The sequence below is a fragment of the Aotus nancymaae genome, unplaced genomic scaffold (genome assembly GCF_030222135.1).
Source record: "Aotus nancymaae isolate 86718 unplaced genomic scaffold, 86718_ANA_hifiasm-v0.15.2.pri h1tg000029l, whole genome shotgun sequence".
Classification (NCBI taxonomy): domain Eukaryota; kingdom Metazoa; phylum Chordata; class Mammalia; order Primates; family Aotidae; genus Aotus; species Aotus nancymaae.
The window spans coordinates 95,245,433-95,264,080 of record NW_026988442.1 but is presented as its reverse complement, the minus strand read 5'-3'; the positions used below and the strand labels follow the sequence as shown (position 1 = coordinate 95,264,080).

Sequence of the window (18,648 nt, the reverse complement as noted above, 5' to 3'; positions counted from 1 at the left end):
GATGACCTTGCAGCCCTGTGCGAAAGTGGCAGAGTGGTGCTGAGGGGCCGTGAGCTGCTCCTGCCCTGTCTCCTGGAGCCCTAGGCCCAGCTTGCTGTCCAGCCTAGTGAGGATGAGCATCAGGTGTCTGGGGCACTGCCAGGCATCAGGCTCCTCCTTGGGGCTGAGGAGGGGGAACAAGAGCCAGGTCAGGCCTGGGGAGGGATGTCCAGCCTCACGGGAACTCAGGGAAGACAGACTCCTGGAGCGAGTCACACGAACTCTGAGGGGTGGCCGACAGCTGGCCTCATGTCCTGTAGCGTCCTCGGGGTATCTCACAGAGAATGCCAGCGGGGCAAGGGTAGCGAGATTGCTTTCTATTTCGGCTGACACTGTGGCTGGTCGGCAGGACTGTCGGCTCTCCACTCAGGGGCTGGCCTAGTTACTGCTGACGCTGCCTTTTATGCTTCTGGCCTAGTTGGGATGACAAGTTCTATGGCTGTATGTCCTGGAGCAGGGGGACCAGAGTGGCACTACATGCAGGCATGAGGAGGGGACCCCAAAACCCCAAGGCCCTCAGAGCCTTGTGAGGAATGGACAGAGTTAAGGGGGAGGGGAAGCTCTGGCTGTGATCTCACGTCCTGCAGGACATCTGTCCCCAGTCTGACCTGGCTCTTGTTCCCCCTCCTCAGCCCCAGGGAGAAGCCTGATGTCTGTCAGTGCCCCAGACACCTGGCACTCATCCTCACTAGGCTGGACAACAAGCTGGGCCGAGGCACTCCATGAGATGGGGCAGGAGCAGCTCACAGGATGCTGCAAGACAGGAGCCAGGGGACAGGCTGCCGTCCACAGGTGCCAGTGGGCAGTGGAAGACCCTGGATCTCCCCAGCAGCAGCCAGGCCGTCCTCTTACCTGGTCGCATTATGGCTTGCACTGGCAGCACTGCCCACATGGTGGGGCGGGGCTGAGTGGTCACTCTCACCAACAGGTGCTTCTGGCTTTAGCTCCAGAAAAAGTCCAGGGGGCTTAGGGTGGCCTTTGGTCTGACTGCGGGGGACAGCGCAGCCCAAGACGGCCAAGTGGGGAGGGCGAGGAACTGGGCAGACAGGCCCAGGCCTGGGCTATGGCCTCGGAGGTGGGCCCTAGAGGGTCAGTGCTGGAAGAAGAGAGGACACTCCTGGGCACTGAAGACAGTCAGCGTCTGCGTTCCTTAATTTGTCTGGCAGGGACTGGACACTCACGAGGGGCAGAGCAGAGGTAACACAAAGGATGCAGAAGGAACGAGACATTGTGCCTCTTTGCACGTTCCTCAGGGCCGTATGGAAAAATGCAGGGGCCACATGGACACAGCCTGCAGGCAGGACCACGGCTTCTGCAGAGCTGCATCCTACGGCCTGCCACCCCCCTGACACAAGCACTCAGCACACACATGTTACATGTATGCAACACACCCACCCCCTGTAGGTACAGCACGGGCACACACATCTGTGTCCAGGCATAAACTCAGTCCTCATGTACCTGGCATGCAAACTGCCCGGCTGCTCTCCCCCAAATCGGCCGTGCTCCAGGCCAGAGGGTTTGCATTTGTTGAAACCGTAAGGTGGTTTCCGCTTTCGAGGGAGGCATCTGGCTGAAGTGTGACTGTTTCTTGTTTGCGCTGATGTCAAACAGCTTAGACAGTCCTCGGCCAGAGCATCTTAGAATGAACAACTTGTCAAGGAACTGAGAGTCCCAAAAGATAAGAAAGGGTCACAATTCACCCCCACATGTTCTTAGAAAATAGAAGTGAATGTGTCATTTCAGGGCAAGCCAAATATTATTTAGTGACGGCTTTTCTGTGACACCTGTTGCTTTGCTCATCTCAGGTATGAAAGTCACGCTGACCCCCAGCAAAGCTTCTGGCTGAGCCCTCGGGAGTGCTGCCCTGAAGGCCCAGAACTAGGGGGACAATTACCTCTTATCTTTTCCGTTTCCGATGAGTGAGTCCATTTAATGCTTCTGCTGGCTCCTAACAGGCAGGCACCACCTTTCCTGAGTCAGCAGTGCAAGCCGGGCACAGCGAGGGCTCTGGTGCCACATCCGCCCACAAAACACAGAGACCGCCTTGCCGCTGCACCATGCTGGACCCAGCGAGGCCTTTAAGCCCAGGCCTGCCTTTCTTACCACCTCTCTTAGGGTGGCCTTCTACATCAGGCTCTGGAAGCACTGGTGGCCTTCATGAGGCGGGTGGGTGCCGTCTGGGACAGCAGCCAGTCTCCCCAGCGCCAGCCTGGGGCATCGCTGGAGACGGGCTCCCTCTGCCTGACTTCCTGTTCTCTTCTGTGATGCGCGTGTCCTTCTCCCTGGGGACACGCTCCCTGAACGTAGGGCATACCAGCAACACCCTGTCTGCTCAGTAACCTCCAATGCCAGGAGAGACCTCTGAACTAAACAGGAGTCAGTCCCTCGAGGCAGCCCAGACAGCCGCTCACACAACAGGAGTCAGTCCCTCGAGGCAGCCCAGACAGCAGCTCACACAACCGGATTCGGACCCTCGAGGCAGCCCAGACAGCCGTTCACACAACAGGAGACGGACCCTCGAGGCAGCCCAGACAGCCGCTCACACAACAGGATTCGGACCCTCGAGGCAGCCCAGACAGCCCAGACAGCCGCTCACACAACAGGAGTCGGACCCTCGAGGCAGCCCAGGCAGCCCAGACACATCCACATCTACACTGCCTGCCTTCCCTCATGAAGATGACAGAGCCGTGTTTCATTTTTTTCCAGAGAATTCCTGGCTCTCGGTCTTCCTCGGCCAAAGCATCTTAGAATGAACAACTTGTCAAGAAACTCAGAGCCCAAAAAGATAGCTCCTCACCAGCAGCAAGATGTGACAGTCCACAATTTCACCCTCAGGTAGGAGACACACAGCTGTGACATGCAGACACAAGATCAATGCAGCCGTAAGCCAGTCATGGAGCCTCCACCTCTCCAGGGTCCCTGAGGACTTTGGTTGCAATGATCATCCTCGTGCTTGGAGATGTACTGGGCGCCCACCCGTGCTGGGTGTGTTCAGTCAGTTGCCATCAGCCCTGCACAGCCTCATGCCATCCGGTGTCACAGCCACGTGAACCAGCTCAAATGGTCACTGCTCAGTGCTCCAGGCCCCACATCCGACAGGCCCCCTTGGGGTCCTCTTGCTGGGATTGAGCCCCAAGGTGGAGGAGACAGCCTTGGTCTTCTAAAAAAACCACAACTATTACCGGTGAATTCACTTCTGCTTCAGGTGACATGACTTCAGAATACCTTCTATCCCAAATAGCTTAGGAGAGGCACTTCAAGAGAAAGGGTTTTGGTTGGAAAAGCTTATTTGCATGTTTATTCTTTATGCATCATGGATTTTGACTAGTGCATTATTTAATGATCCTTTTGTTTATTTATTTTTGAGATGAATGCCGTTCTGTCACCCAGGCTGGAGTGCAGTGGCATGAGCTTGGCTCACTGCAAACTCCACCTCCCAGGTTTAAGTGATTCACCTGCCTCAGCCTCCCAAGAAGCTGGGATTACAGGCGCCAGCCACCACGCTCAGCTAATCTTTATATATTTAGTAGAGACGGGGTTTCACCATGTTGGCCAGGCTGGTCTCAAACTCCTGACCTCAGGTGATCCACCCACCTCAGCCTTCCAGGGTGCTGGGATGGCAGGTGTGAGCCACTGCACCCAGCCTTAATGACTGTTTTAAATCATCATCTAGAGCTGAGCCTCTGGGTGCAGTTCATGGGCCTTTGACTCCACTCCTCTGTCCAGTGGGTAATGAGGACGCCACCCTCCTCACTGGCTTCTGAGAAGCCTCCCAGCTCATTCATTCACAGAAGAGCCTAACTCTTCCAAAACTGATCCCTTCTTAAGGAAAAACTTGAGTGCTATAAGATCCCGGGTTGTCAGAGTCCGGTTTTAATGAAGCAGAAACACACCAGTACCTTCTGGCTGGAGAACATGGCGTTTGCTATGGGCATGGGCTTGTGCTGGTCATCTGGTTACACTTCCATGATGTTCAACAACCCCCTCTAGTTAAGTAAAAGAGGCTCAGAAAGTAGGAGGGTGAGTGAGAACGAGGAGGGTCAGAGCATCACGATTCCTCTCTCATGGGGAATGCAAAGGGAGAACTCGGATGGGAACCAGTTTTGCCTGGATGAGGATGCTCACGGATTTCTTCTGCTTCAGTAGGAAGAGCAAACACACAGCCACTCGCACGCAGCTGTCATAGCAACAGCAATACTTCTGAATTCCTGGTGTCAACAGGAGAGAAAATACTTTTCCCTCGCCTTGTCCCCAGCCTGCCCAGATGGCTGGTTGGAGGGTCAGGGGCTGAAGTAACTCGAGAAGCCCTGGCCTCCCTTCTACTAAGTAGAGCCCCTCCAGCTGAGATGGCGCTTGGCAGCTGCTCACTGGGACAGCCCCATGAGGCGGACCAGCATGCCCACATTGCATCTGCTCTGTGGGCCCCAGCAGGGCACAGGGAGTCCTGTGTTGGACAAACCCTGCTCTTGAAACCAAATCCCAAAATGAGGACCACAGGCTGAAACTGTGCTGAGTGTAGCCAGCACCGCCAGCATCTGCATGGAACATGGACTGCGGCATCTGGCCCACATGAGTGTGCTGGGGTCCCCTGACAGTCAGGGCCACATCTGCCCAGCCTGCCCCTCCCTCTGCCCACGCAGCCCTGACCCTACCTCATTGATAGCCAGCTGCTCGCCGCCCCCTCCAGAGTGGCTGTAGTGGTGGCTGGAGCCGTGCAGGTCATCGTAAAGGTCCTCCTCGCTCCCCGCTTCATCAGCGCGGACAGCTGTGTCCAGAGCTCCATCAGGCATAGCTGGAAGGAGAGACAGCAGCTGGGCAAAGGCAATGGGTTCAGGACAAATGCTCCTTCTGCAGGGGGAGGGTGCAGGTTGCAGGGCTCGGTTCTCAAACCAGCCTTGCTGCAAACACGTGGCCTGGGAGAAAGAATGCATCGTCCCAGTCTACGCTGACAAGGAAACACAAGCATTCACCGTCACACAGCTCAAGAGCCCCTTAGGTTGTATTCAATGACAAACGGTTTTCCAGTGTGTTGGCTACAGTATGAGGCCCTTAGGAAAAATGTTAACATTTTGTTATGCAATATATATGTGTGTATTCAAAGAAAATATACAGTTACATACATACAAATATGGTTTGAAATTTAATACAATCAACAGTCCTGGTACCCATCACTCTGCTTAAGAAAAACACCAGAAACTTGACCTTCCACATCCTGTATACCCCGCTATAGTCCCATTCCCATCCCCCTCCTTAGAGATACCCAAGAGCTAGAACTTTTAATAAGTCGTTCCCACGCCTCTCTGTCAGCATTTAGTTCTGTGAGTTATGCCAGGTTTTGAGCTTGTCTAAAGGCAGCAAATCCACTCTTCTCTGGCTGGTTTTCTTTGCTCGACTTGGTGTGAAGCTGTGATTATTTCATTTTCACTGCTGTACAGTCTTGTGCTGTATGATACGAGTCTTTCACAGACACCTCTGTCACTCAGATGTGCCACAACTATCTCCTCCCAGTTTGTGGCTTGTTACTGTTATTATCATATAATATTATATAATAATACCCAGGCTGGAGTACAATGCCACGACCTTGGCTCACTGCAACATCTGCCTCCCGGGTTCAAGTGATTCTCCTGCTTCAGCCACCTGAGTAGCTGGGATTACAGGTGCACACCACCATGCATGGCTAATGTTTTGTATCTTTAGTAGAGACAGGGTTTGACCATGTTGGCCAGGCTGGTCTTGAACTCCTGATCTTGTGATCCACCCACCTTGGCCTCCCAAAGTGTTGGGATTACAGGCGTGAGCCACCATGCTCGGCTGTGGCTTGTTATTATTTTTCAGGTGCCTTTTGATGAACAGAAGTCCTTAATTTTAAAATAGACAAATCTGTCAATCTAGTCCTATTTGGTGTATGTTTTCTGTGTCTAGGAAATTCTTTCCAGCCTCAGAGTCATAAAGTCTTCTCTGTTATCCTTTAATGTTTTATATAGCTTTTCTTTTGACACGTATGCTGTTAACCCACCTGGAAATGATTTTTGTGTATGGAGTGGGGTTGGAATCCAATTTCTTTCCTCTCTAAGGATAGTCAGTGGTCTCAGCACCATTCATGAAACGGGCAGTCCTTTCCATGGACCTACAGCGTCTTCTCTGTCTTTGAGTTGAGTTTCTATATAGCTGGGTCTGCATCTGGACTCTCTTTTTGCAGGAGGCAGAATAATGGTCTCCAAAAGGTGAAAAGATGGCACCCCCAGAGCCTGTGAATATGTCACGTTACGTGAGGAGTTAAAGGGGGATTAAGGTTGCAGACGGGATCAGGGCTGCTCACCAGCTGACCTCAAAACGGGAAGATTGTCTTGGATTATGCACACGGGCCCAACGTAAGTGAAAATGTGAACTTTGAAGACTCACTTCAAGCATTTCCTCCTCTGGGCGAGACCCACCCATGCCTCTGTCTTACTCTCAGAAAGCGTGAACAGACAACTCTCACGGCGGGAAACACATCCCTGACTCCCACAAGGAGACGCTGAGCTCCCTGAAGGCAGGGAATGTTATGTAAGTAAATGAGTGAACAGACGGAAGAAACCATGGCCAGTTCCTCAAAGGTGGAGCCCAGAGGCCGGGCAGAGCCAATGTCAGGAACACAGTTAAAGCTCCACACGTGCCCCCAGAACTGACCTGGGATATGCTTCGGATTTGCGTCCCTGCCCAAATCTCATGTTGAATTAAAGGTGGTGGGAGGTGACTGGACCCGTGTGGATAATCCAAGACAATCTTCCCGTTTTGAGGTCAACTATTGCCTATTATGAATACGGCTGCTATGATCATTCACGAGCAGGGGTTTGTGTGAACATAAGTTTTTATTTCTCTGATAGAAATTCCCAGGAGTGCAGTTACTGGGTCAGATGGTAATAGACGATTTAGTTTTGAAGAAACTGCAAAACTGTTTTCCAGAGCGGCTGTCCCATTTTACGTTCCTGTTACTCTCAATGTCTGAGTCTAGTTTCTCTGGATCTTCAGCATTTGCTCTTGTCACTGGTTTATACTTTAGGCATTCTAACAGGTGTGCAGTGATATCTCGTCATGGTGTCAATTTTCATTTCCTGAAAGGCTGAGGATGTTGAGTACCTTTTCCTGTGCTTACCTGCCCTATATCCTCTTTGGTGAAATATCTCTTTATGTCTTTTGCCTATTTTTTTAAGAGGTGCGGTCTTGTTTTGTTGCCTAGACTGGAGTGCAGTGGCATGATCCTGGCTCACTGCAGCCTCAAACTCCTGGGCTCAAGGGATCCTCTCACCTCAGCCTCCTGAGTAGCTGGGACTACAGGTGTACACTACCACACTCAGGTAATTTTTTCAAGAAATATTCGTAGAGACAGTGTCTCACTATGTTGCCTCGGCTAGTCTTGAGCTCCTGGCCTCAAGTGATCCTCCTGTCTCAGCCTGCCAAAGTGTGTAAACCGTCATGCCTTGTCCACCTTTTTTTTTTTTTTTTTTTTTGAGACAGGGTCTCACCAGGTTGCCCAGGCTGGTCCTGAACTCCTGGGCAGTGATCCTTGTGATCACTCCTGGAAGTGATCCTTCCACCTCAGTTCCAAAGTAGCTGTGATCACAGGCTTGTGCCACCAGATCTGGCTCTGAGAGTTCTTTATATATTCTGGATACGAGTTATTTGTCAGATAGGAGGTTTGCGAGTATTTTCTTTCCATCTGTAGCTTATCTTTTCGTTGCCTTAACAAGGGTTTCAAAGTGCAAAGGTTTGAAATTGTTACAATGTTCAATTTCTCAACTTTTACTTTTATGAGTCATGCTTTTGGTGTCATGTCTGAGAACTCCTCGCCAAACCGTGGTTCTCAAGGATTTTCTCTTAACATTTTCTTCTAAAGGTTTTACATGGAAATCTATCATTCGGTTTGTGTGTGTGTGTGCGGTTTTTTTTTGTATAATGTGTGAGGCTTAGGTCAAGTTCATTTTCATCATCTATGGATAGTCTACTGGTCTTATTCTGGCATCATTTGTGAAAAGAATATCTTTCCTCCACTGAATTGCTTTTGTAACTTTTAAAAAAGTCAAAAGTTTTGATGAGCAAAGAACACTACCACCTGTCTTACAGAAACAAAAATGATTATAAAAGAATACGATGAACTGTTGTACACTAACAAATTAAATAAAACTAGATAAGATGGAAAATTTCTAGAAACACATAATCTACCAAAACGGATTCAAGAAGAAATAGGAAATCAGAATAGATCTATAATTGGTAGCAAAATTGAAGAGTAATCAAAAAACCTTCCAATAAAGAGAAGCCTAGGACCAGATGGCTTCTACCATCTGGTAGTGAATTCTACCAAATATTTTAAGTATAATCAACACCAATTATTCTCAATTCTTCCAAAAAAATTGAAGAAGAAGGAATACTTCCCAACTCATTCTATAATGTCAGTATTGCTTTGATAATAAAGCCAGAAAAAGAAACTACAATAAAACTACAGGCTAATATCCCTTATGAACATAGATGCAAAATTCCTCAACAAAATACTAGCAAATGGAATTCAATAGCATTTGAAAGGATAACATATGAGGACCAAACGGAATTGATTTCTGGAATGCAAGGATGGTTCAACATAAGAGAACAATCAACATAATACACTAAATTAACAGAATAAAGGAAAACTACATGATTATCTTAATCTATGCAGAAAAAGCATTGACAACGTTTTTATCATTAAAAAATTTATTAAACTAGAAATAGAAGGAAAAGTCCTCAATGTGATAAAGGCCACATATGAAAAGCTCACAGCTCACATCATGCTCAGTGATGAGTGAAAGCTACATCCCCAAGATGAAGAACAAGACAGGGGTGCCTGTTTTCTCCACTTCTACTCAACATAGTGCCGTAAGTCCTGGAGAGAGCAAACAGTTAAGAAAAAGAAATAGGCCGGGCGCGGTGGCCCACGCCTGTAATCCCAGCACTTTGGGAGGCCGAGGCGGGTGGATCACGAGGTCAAGAGATCGAGACCATCCTGGTCAACATGGTGAAACCCCGTCTCTACTAAAAAATACAAAAAATTAGCTGGGCATGGTGGCGCGTGCCTGTAATCCCAGCTACTCGGGAGGCTGAGGCAGGAGAATTGCCTGAACCCGGGAGGCGGAGGTTGCGGTGAGCCGAGATCGCGCCATTGCACTCCAGCCTGGGTAACAAGAGCGGGAAAAAAAAAAAAAAAAAAAAGAATAAAATACTTAGGAATAAACAACCCAGGAGGCCAAAGATATGTAGACTAAAAGCTACAAAACATTGATGAAAAAAATGAAAGAAAATCTAAAAAAAAAAAAAAGAAAGAAATACATCCCATGTTCATAAATTGAAAGTCATATTTTTAAGATGATAATACCTCCTAACACAATCTACATATTCAATACATTCCTATCAAAATCCAATGGCATCTTGTTTTTTGAGATGGAGTTTCACTCTTGTTGCCCAGGCTGGAGTGCAATGGCGTGATCTTGGCTCACTGCAACCTCCACCTTCTGGGTTCAAGCGATTCTTTTGCCTCAGCCTCCCGAGTAGCTGGAATTGCAGGCGCCTGTCAGAATGCCCAGCTAATTTTGTATTTTTAGTAGAGACGGGGCTTCTCCATGTTGGTCAGGCTGGTCTCGAACACCTGACCTTAGGTGATCCATCCTCCTCGCCTCCCGAAGTGCTGGGATTACCAGCCGTGCCCGGCCCCAATGGCAACTTTCACATACATAGAAAAATTCATCATTAAAATTCATGTGGGGATCCTGACTAGCCAAAATTATTTTGTAAAAAACAAAATTGGAGGAAAGTCACAATAACCAAACAATGTGGAAATGGCATAAGGATAGGTATATAGACCAATGGAACTGAATAGAGGATCCAGAAATAAACCCTCCCATAGGTGGTTAATTGATTTTTGACAAAGGTGCTAAGACTTTGGGGAAAAGACAGTCTTTACAGGGAACGGTGTTGGGAAGCTGGATACCCAAATGCAAAATAACGAAGTTAGAACCTTACCTAACACATATAAAAATTAACTCAAAATGGACGAAGGCCTAAATATAAGAGTTAAAACTGTAAGACTCTTAGAAGAAAACGGGAAAGCTTTACAGCACTTAATCTGGAAATAATTTCTTGGATATAAGACCAAAAACACAGGCAACAAAGGAAAAAAAGAGATATATTGAACTATATCAAAGTTTAAATCTTCTGTGCATTAAAGGACAGTATCAGAAGAGAAAAGACAACCCATGGAATGGGAGAGAATATCCGCAAACCATGTATCCGATAAGGGAATAACACCCAGAATATATTTTTGAAAAACTCCTACAACTCGAAAAACAAAACAAACAAACTAAAAAAACAGCCCAACTCAAAAACAGGCAAAAAACTTGAATAGACGTTTCTCCGAAGGAGATACACAAACGGTCAATAGCATATAAGTGAGGACGTACGACATCACTAATTATTAGGGAAATGCAAATAAAGATCACGGTGGCATGCCACTCCATCCTGAGTATGGCCATTATAAAAACTACAAATAACAAAATATTGGCACTGTTTCTGAATTCCCTGTTCTGTCCCATCGATCAGTGTGTTCATCGTCCTCTCATAGCAAATGGTCTTGTTTTCTGTGGGTCACAATAATTCTTGAAGTTTGGTAGAGTGGTTCCTCTTACCTAGCTCCTCTTTTTCAGAAATGTTTTAGCTATTCTTCTTTCTTTGCCTTTCTGTGTAAACTTTGGAATAATCTTGTCTATAGCTGGAAAAAGTCCTGCTGGGATTTTGATAGGAATTGCATGAAACCTACGTATCAACTTGGAGACAACTGAAATCTTTACTTTCCTGAGCCCTCCTATCCATGAACACAGGATCGAGATCCTCTTGGATTTCTTACAACCCTCCGTTATTTTAAAGCGAGTCCCAGACATCACGTGATCTGATCTGTACATAGCACAGCATATGTCTCAAAAGGTGTCTCTCTGTCTTGCTGCTACACTTTCTTTTCTGGGGCATTTTAAATATACTGGTGTCTCTAGGGGATAAGACAGATTTATTGTGGGAGTCACTACTTCTCTTGGCTTTTAACTAGTCCCAGTTGGGGTCTCAGCAGTTCACAAAACGACTGCTCATCTAGCAAATTTGCAGCCTGGGAGAGAAGAAAAGCAACTTTCCACATGAGTCTCCCAGTACTTTTACTCATCGTTTCACATTCCAGTTCCCAACACAGGCTGTGGGGCTGAGGAGTGTTTCCTGAGGGTTTCACGGCCGCATGAACGAAGGGATGAGCAGGCGCTCGTGAGAGAGGGAGCGAAGGTGAAGGTGAAGGTCGGGGAAGGACTCCAGGACTGAAGCCGGGAGATCCAGGCTCTGTGCAGACAGCCAGTGGCAGAGCCGGTCACTTGTCTGCTCAGACTGGGCTCAAACTCTGTAGAAAGCACGGCTGCTGAGGGCCTCACAGCCACCTCATAGGCTGAGACCGTGTGCCCCATGGCGTCTGCAGGTGAATCAACGAACAAAACCGACACAGCCTGGCAACACAAAGGCCAGGCTTTATTTTGGATTTTAAATTTTTATATGGGAAGACAAGTCAGCGGTCTCTGATCCATTCTGAAATTCCAACAATGTTTAGACAGCAGAACGGCTGAGAACTCCAGATTCTAGACAAATGCTCACTGAGGGCACCTTTGCCTCTGATGAACAGCGGCCAGACAATTCCCTGCTTCCCCTTACAAGGGAAGGCAGGTAGCTCTGTCCACCCAGGGAGAGAGGCGGAGGAATGTCCTCCGTATGTATGCATGTTTCCTGTGCTGACCTGCTGCCCTGGAAGTCACTGGTTCTCAAAGTGTGGTCCCCGGACCAGCAGCAGCAATTAAGGAACTTGTTAGAGATACGAATTCTTGAGACCTCTCCCCAGACTCGCTGAATCAGAAACTCTGGGGTGGGGCCCCAGGTTGTGTCTGCATAGGCCTCTGGATGACCCCTCTGGTGCATGCTGAAATTTGAGATCCACTCCTGTCCATCAAGAGCCATTAACAAAGTGCGTACCAGCTTACCGAGCTCTGCTCCAGCAAAGGCAGGCAATGCAGTCTTTGACATGGCCTTGGGGCCCTTTGAGAAAATTCTCTGAAGAGCCTGGCACATGGTCTTGGAGTAGAAACAGGTATCTGGGCATGGGGGGCACCAGGCAGGGTGCAGGCAGCCCGGCTCTCATCCGGCAACGTGACGAGGGTGATCGGCGCCCGGCAGGAGATAAGGGAGTTAAACAAAGGATGTTGTGTAGTTAACGCTGGGGAACCACAGGCACAGGAGGCCCCACCAGGCCTGGGAGATCCCGGAGGGGCACACTGGGAGGCGGCAAGGTGGCGAGGAGGGTGAAGAGTGTTCCAGGCAACAGGGACAGCATCCAGCCCCAGAAGCAAGAGGGTGGGGTTGCTCCAGGTCATGGAGCATCTGCAGAGTGGCTGGAGTGGAGTAAGAAGCGGGAAGGAGGGTCAGAGGTGAGGCTCCCAGGCAGGCCTGGCGTGCGTGTGGTCCCCGCCCAGGTGGGGCAGGAGGTGCAGGCTCCCCGGTGGCTCTGAGGTGAGGGACTGGGACATGTTTCCTGACGTGACCCCACAGCGACCTCTCACTTCGTCCTTGTGACATGAACAAGCAAGGCAAAATCATATGTCCATTCTACAGATGAGGAAACGGGCCCAGAGAGATAAAATTGCTTCCTCAAATCACACAGCTCACAAGGAGCCAAACCTTGCAAGCCAGCCAGGTCCCTGGGCTGTCTGCACTGGACTGGGTTTATTTATGTTGCGTGACTTTTGCAGGACGGTTCCTGTTGACAGTGAGTCCAGCAGTTAATGCTGGGCAGGTGCTAGAGGAGGAGGCAGTGAGCAGCGTCTGCAGCCTCTCAGCTGGGACCAGGCGGGGCGCCCTGCACTGCACTCCGACCGCCCCGGGGATGGGGCGGGTGCGCATGCCGGGCCTGCCTCACCACGCCAGCTGCGGGCTCGTGAGCAGTCTCTCCTCCCTTGCTCCTGTTTGGCCCGGTGCCTTGGCTCATGGGTTGGCATTTGCCTTCTGCTCTGTCTCAATCCTCTCCAGCTTCTGTTTGTTTGTTTTGAGATGGAGTCTTGCTCTGTTGCCCAGGCTGGAGTGCAGTGGCACAGTCTTGGCTCCCTGCAGCCTCCACCTCCCAGGTTCATGCAATTCTCTTTGCATCAGCCTCCCAAGCAACTGGGATTACAGGCATGCACCGCCATGCCCAGCTAGTTTTTGTATTTATAGTAGAGATGGGGTTTCACCACGTTCGCTGAGCTGGTCTCGAACTCCTGTTCTCAGGCAATCTGCCTACCTCGGCCTCCCAAAGCGCTGGGATTACAGGCGTGAGCCACCAAACCCGGCCCAGCTTTTTTAAAAAAGATTATTTTTGACAGACTTTTAAAGAACAGTTTTAGACTTGCAGAACAACCGGTCACTCAGCACAGAGTTCCCAGGCACCCACAACGGGACTCCCTGGCACGAACAACACGGACCTGCTGATGGTCACTGACGTCCAGATTTTGTTTAGATTTCCTCAGGTTCCCCTAAACGTCCTTCTTCTGTTTCAGGATCCAACACTACATTTAGTCATCTCAGCTACACATTTGTAATTTTCAGGTCGTACAAAAGGCTCACTGAAAACCTCAGCTTTGGAGAGCTTTTTCCCTTTGGCAGCAGAAACTCTGAGCCATCTACAGCCCCAAGCAGGAGTGCCCTCCGCTGCGGAGACCTGCCTCTGGGCCCTCCTGGGAGAAACCGAACTTCTCTCAGCCTCCTTTGTCTCCCAGTTCTCTTCCTGGTGGGGGGAAAATAACCTCTTCTGAGAATGTACAACCCTCTGCTGCTGTGTGTATGATTCCAGCCTCCCTGTTAGGCAGGGAACGTTAGGTGCGCTGCACAGATACAGGCTCTGCAGCTCGCACCGTGAGAGACGCTGAGGTCCCGCAGGCACCCTGCAGCCAGGGCAGGGGAAAGGTGCTCCCCCTCTCTCAGTGCCCAGCCCTCTCCACACCTCTCCTACCCCGGGTCTCTAGCTGTTCTGCCTTCACAAGGAGAACCCCGTTCCTGCCCCAACCCTCCCTCCCACGAGGGGCCCTGGCTACTTGGTGCTGTGGCACCATCTCACTGAAGCTAAGAGGAGCCTTTACCCAAGAAAAGCAGTGACTCCTACAAGAACTCTGTTTCATTCTCCCTCAGGGAGGCCACTGCTTTAAACACACCAAAGAAGAAAATGTGGCACAAAGAGAGAGACTTCATGTTTTAAGGCATACACTGTGCTATTTACAGATCGAGTTACATGATGTCTGAGACTTGCATGCGTGTACCTATGTAACAATCCTGCAAGATCTGCGCATGTACCCCAGAACTTAAAGTATAATAACAAAAAATAAAATAAAATAATGGAGAGTTGATGCGTGCGGTAGAACAGCAAACGCCCACCGTCAAGGCCACTGCTAACTAACGCTCCTCATACCAGAGGCGCCGCGGAACCTCTGAGAGCAGCGATCTTTCTTGTCACCCTCTGGTCCCCACAGCTCCCACTTGCACAAAGGTGGGGTGCAAAAATATCTATTCAGTAAAGGTAGCAATTAAAAGCCAACCCTGTTTATGTATTAAAACAGTTCCCCTTAGGTGACTTCTTAAAATGCCATACGGCCAGGGTGCTCATTCTATGAACTCAGAAGTGTAAACCAACAATGTGGAAAAGTTAATATAGGAGTCAAACCAGCAGGTCTTTCAGACTGTCCGTTCCATCAGTGGAGGCTGATTCTACAGCTTTGTAAGTGCCTAATTCAAGGAGTAAAGAGATTAGCTACATATTAATCTTTTCAAAAATTATTTTAAGCATAAAGTTTCTAAATTTCAAAACATTTTAAATTCGGCAAGCTCCATGAAAACAGGGCATTCCATGCCCCTTGTTCACTACTGTTCTCCAAGCGCCTGAACAAAGCCCTGCAGCTAGTAGATGCTCAGTAAGCATTTGATGAAGGAATGTAAACTAAACATACAAAGAAGGACAGAGAATAGACAAGAAAGTATTCCGATGTAGCCATCCCAGAGATTAAACACACGCCAGCATTTTGGCATATTTGCTACTTATCTCCCAACATGTTTTTTTAATTGCATTTTAGGTTTAGGGTACATGTGAAGAACATGCAGGATTGTTGCATAGGTACACACATGGCAGTGTGATTTGCTGCCTTCCTCCCCTTCACCTATATCTGGCATTTCTCCCCATGCTATCCCTCCCCAACTCCCCACCCCCCACTGTCCCTCCCCTATTTCCCCACAACAGACCCCAGTGTGTCATGCTCCCCTCCCTGTGTCCATGTGTTCTCATTGTTCAACACCCGCCTATGAGTGAGAACATGCGGTGTTTGATTTTCTGTTCTTGTGTCAGTTTGCTGAGAATGATGGTTTCCAGGTTCATCCATGTCCCTACAAAGGACACAAACTCATCGTTTTTGATGGCTGCATAATATTCCATGGTGTATATGTGCCACATTTTTCCTGTCCAGTCTATCATCAATGGGCATTTGGGCTGGTTCCAGGTCTTTGCTATTGTAAACTGTGCTGCAATGAACATTCGTGTGCATGTGTCCTTATAGTAGAACGATTTATAATCCTTTGGATATATGCCCAGTAATGGGATTGCTGGGTCAAATGGAATTTCTATTTCTAGGTCCTTGAGAAATCGCCACACTGTCTTCCACAGTGGTTGAACTAATTTACACTCCCACCAACAGTGTAAAAGTGTTCCTATTTCTCCACATCCTCTCCAGCATCTGTTGTCTCCAGATTTTTTAATGATCGCCATTCTAACTGGCGTGTCTCCCAAAATATTAAGGGCAGGGCTGAAGCCTCACCCCTCTTGTTACCTCCCTAGCTTCCTCTCCAGAGGCAAATCTGTGCTTAAGTTCTTCTGTACTATTTTCATGCATTTTCTATAATCTTACTAAATATGCATGTATCTTAAGGTGTACTGTTATGTAAACTATTATTCGTGTCTTGTAGATTTATACAAATTCAATCGTCCTACATGTATCCTTCTGAAGTCTGCTGTTGCCGCATTTCTTGGGTCTAACCTCGAAGCCTCAGCGCACAGCTACCTGCCATGTACGCACGGAAGAGTTTATCTAGGACGCACAGAGCATCATGTTCGACTTCACTAGATATTGCCAAGCTGACTTCTGAAGTATCTGTTTAGATTTACGCTTCTCATTTATAAGAATTCTGGACCCTGTACATCCTCGCCGATACTTGGCATTCACACGTGTCTGCCAATGTGAAGGGTATGGAATGGTTCCTCTTGTTGCTTCTCTTGACTGGCAGTGAGGTTGAACATCCGTTCACATATTCATTGATTATTCGGGTTCCTCTTCTAAGAACTGCCCATTTGCATCACGTGCCCGGTGTTATGTTATCTGTCTTCCTGTTACCCATCTTTGGTTCCTTTTCTGAGAGAGAGTCTCACTCTGTCGCCCAGGCTGGAGTACAGTGGTGCGATCTCAGCTCACTGCAAAGTCCGTCTCCTGGGTTCAAGAGATTTTCTTGCCTCAGCCTTCTGAGTAGCTGGGATTATAGGCGTGCACCGCCACGCCCGGCTAAACTTAGTATTTTTGTAGAGATGCAGTTTTGCCATGTTGGCCAGGCTGGTCTCAAACTCCTGACCTCAAGTGATCTGCATGCTCGGCCTCCCAAAGTGCTGGGATTACAGGCGTGAGCCACTGTGCCTGGTCCCATCTTCAGTTCTTAATATGTTTTTCACACCAATCGTTTGTCACTTGTAAGATATTGTAAATATATTTCCTAGCCTGTGATTTAGTCTGCTAAGTCTGCCACTACTCCCCAGTCTGTGAAAAGACATGCTGTTTAGATAATTGTTTTCAAGTACAGGCTTGTATTTTAATGTTATCAAATTTATTAATCTTTTCCTTTATAATAGGGCTTTTTCTTTCGGCTTGGCCTTTCTCTACTTACTTTAAAGCTTATATATATTTTAAGGTTTATACATTTCCCTTGAATTATGATTGTGGCTTGAGTTTCTCATTCAATTCTAAATCTGAAAACCTAGATAAAACAAGTCAACTTCTAAAAATGTACATAAAATGGTAAAACTGGCATAAGAGAAAATCTCAGTGAACAAACAAAGACTTAAGAAATTGAAATGGTAGTTTAAAAAAACTTCCCTAAATCTCTTGGCTCAGATGGTTTTGTACAGAAGGCTACCAGTGTTTGAAAGAATCATTCATTCACATCTTTACAAGTTGCTTCAGAAAATAGAAAAAGAACAAAAAAACGTCCAACTTGAGGCCAGTGCAATCTTGATTCCAAGACAGGATGAAAGAAACGCAGCTAAAAAGTCAGATTCCCATTTCACTTACGAAAGTGGATATAAAATCCTGAACAAAATATTAGCTAATCAAATACAACGGGGCATTGAAAATAATGTAGCATATTAAATAGGGGCTTATTCAGAAATACAAGGTTGGGTTCCCATGAGATCAACGAAGTTCACCACAATAACAGACAAAAGAGGAAATAAACTATAAGATATTATAATGAATGCTAAAAAAAATTTTAAAACGTTTAATGCTTCATCACAAGAAATACTTTCCAGCAAAAGAGACTTTTCCTTTTTTTAACATTTTTATTTAACAATTTTAAAACATTGTATTATGGAAATTCCTAAATACAGGTAGTTCTGCTATAATGAAATAAATGTGTTTCTAAAAAGCACTATGCTGACCGGGCGCGGTGGCGCACGCCTGTAATCCCAACATTTTGGGAGGTCGAGGCAGGTGGATCACCTTAGGTCAAGAGTTCAAGACCAGTCTGGCCAACATGGTGAAACCCCGTCTCTACTAAAAATATACAAATCAGCCAGGCGTGGTGGTGTGCACCTGTGGTCCCAGCTACTTGGGAGTCTGAGGCAGGAGAATTGCTTGAACCCAGGAGGCAGAGGTTGCAGTGAACCGAGATCATGTCACTGTACTCCAGCCTGGGTGACAGAGCAAAACTCCACCTCAAAAAAACAAAACAAAACAAAAAACCAACAAAAAAGCCATGTAAAATCATGCAACGAAAACTGCAGGATTTAGGGAAAAAACAACCCTCAGAAACTTGGGTAGTGACACATCTACAAAAAGATAGGAGCTTATTCGAAATGGTAGCCCATTAAGAGAATGAAAAGAAAAGCCACAGACCGGGAGAGAAGATTCATAAAACTCGTATGAAAAAGACCTGGTATCAAAAATACACAGAGAATTCTTAAAACCTGATTATAAGAAAAGAAGCCAATTAAAAAATGGGCCAAAAGTCTGAACAGACATCTCACCAAAGAAGACACACAGATATGTCATTAGGGAATCGCAAGTTAAAACAGTAACGAGCCACCACTACACATGTATTCGAATGGTTACAAACAAAACACGGACAACGGCAAATGCTGGTGAGGACGTGGAACACCAGGAGCTCACGTCCATGGCTGGGGGGATGCAAAATGGTGCGGCCACTTTGGAACCCAGTTTTTCAGTTTCTTATGAAACTAAACCTACTCTTACC

At 47.6% G+C, this 18,648-nt stretch overlaps 1 protein-coding gene across 6 annotated transcripts in view; it reads right to left on the bottom strand.

Annotated features, from left to right (window-relative positions):
• LOC105704789 (rho guanine nucleotide exchange factor 4) overlaps positions 1 to 18,648 on the bottom strand; it is an 89,470-nt gene that overhangs the window by 14,814 nt on the left and 56,008 nt on the right. For all 6 annotated transcript variants that reach the window (XM_064382887.1, XM_064382888.1, XM_064382886.1 and 3 more), the window contains one exon: positions 4,692 to 4,831. In XM_064382887.1, coding sequence (XP_064238957.1) covers positions 4,692 to 4,829 — 138 coding nt within the window. In that variant the 5' untranslated portion in view covers positions 4,830 to 4,831. The remainder of the gene's footprint in view (positions 1 to 4,691; positions 4,832 to 18,648) is intronic.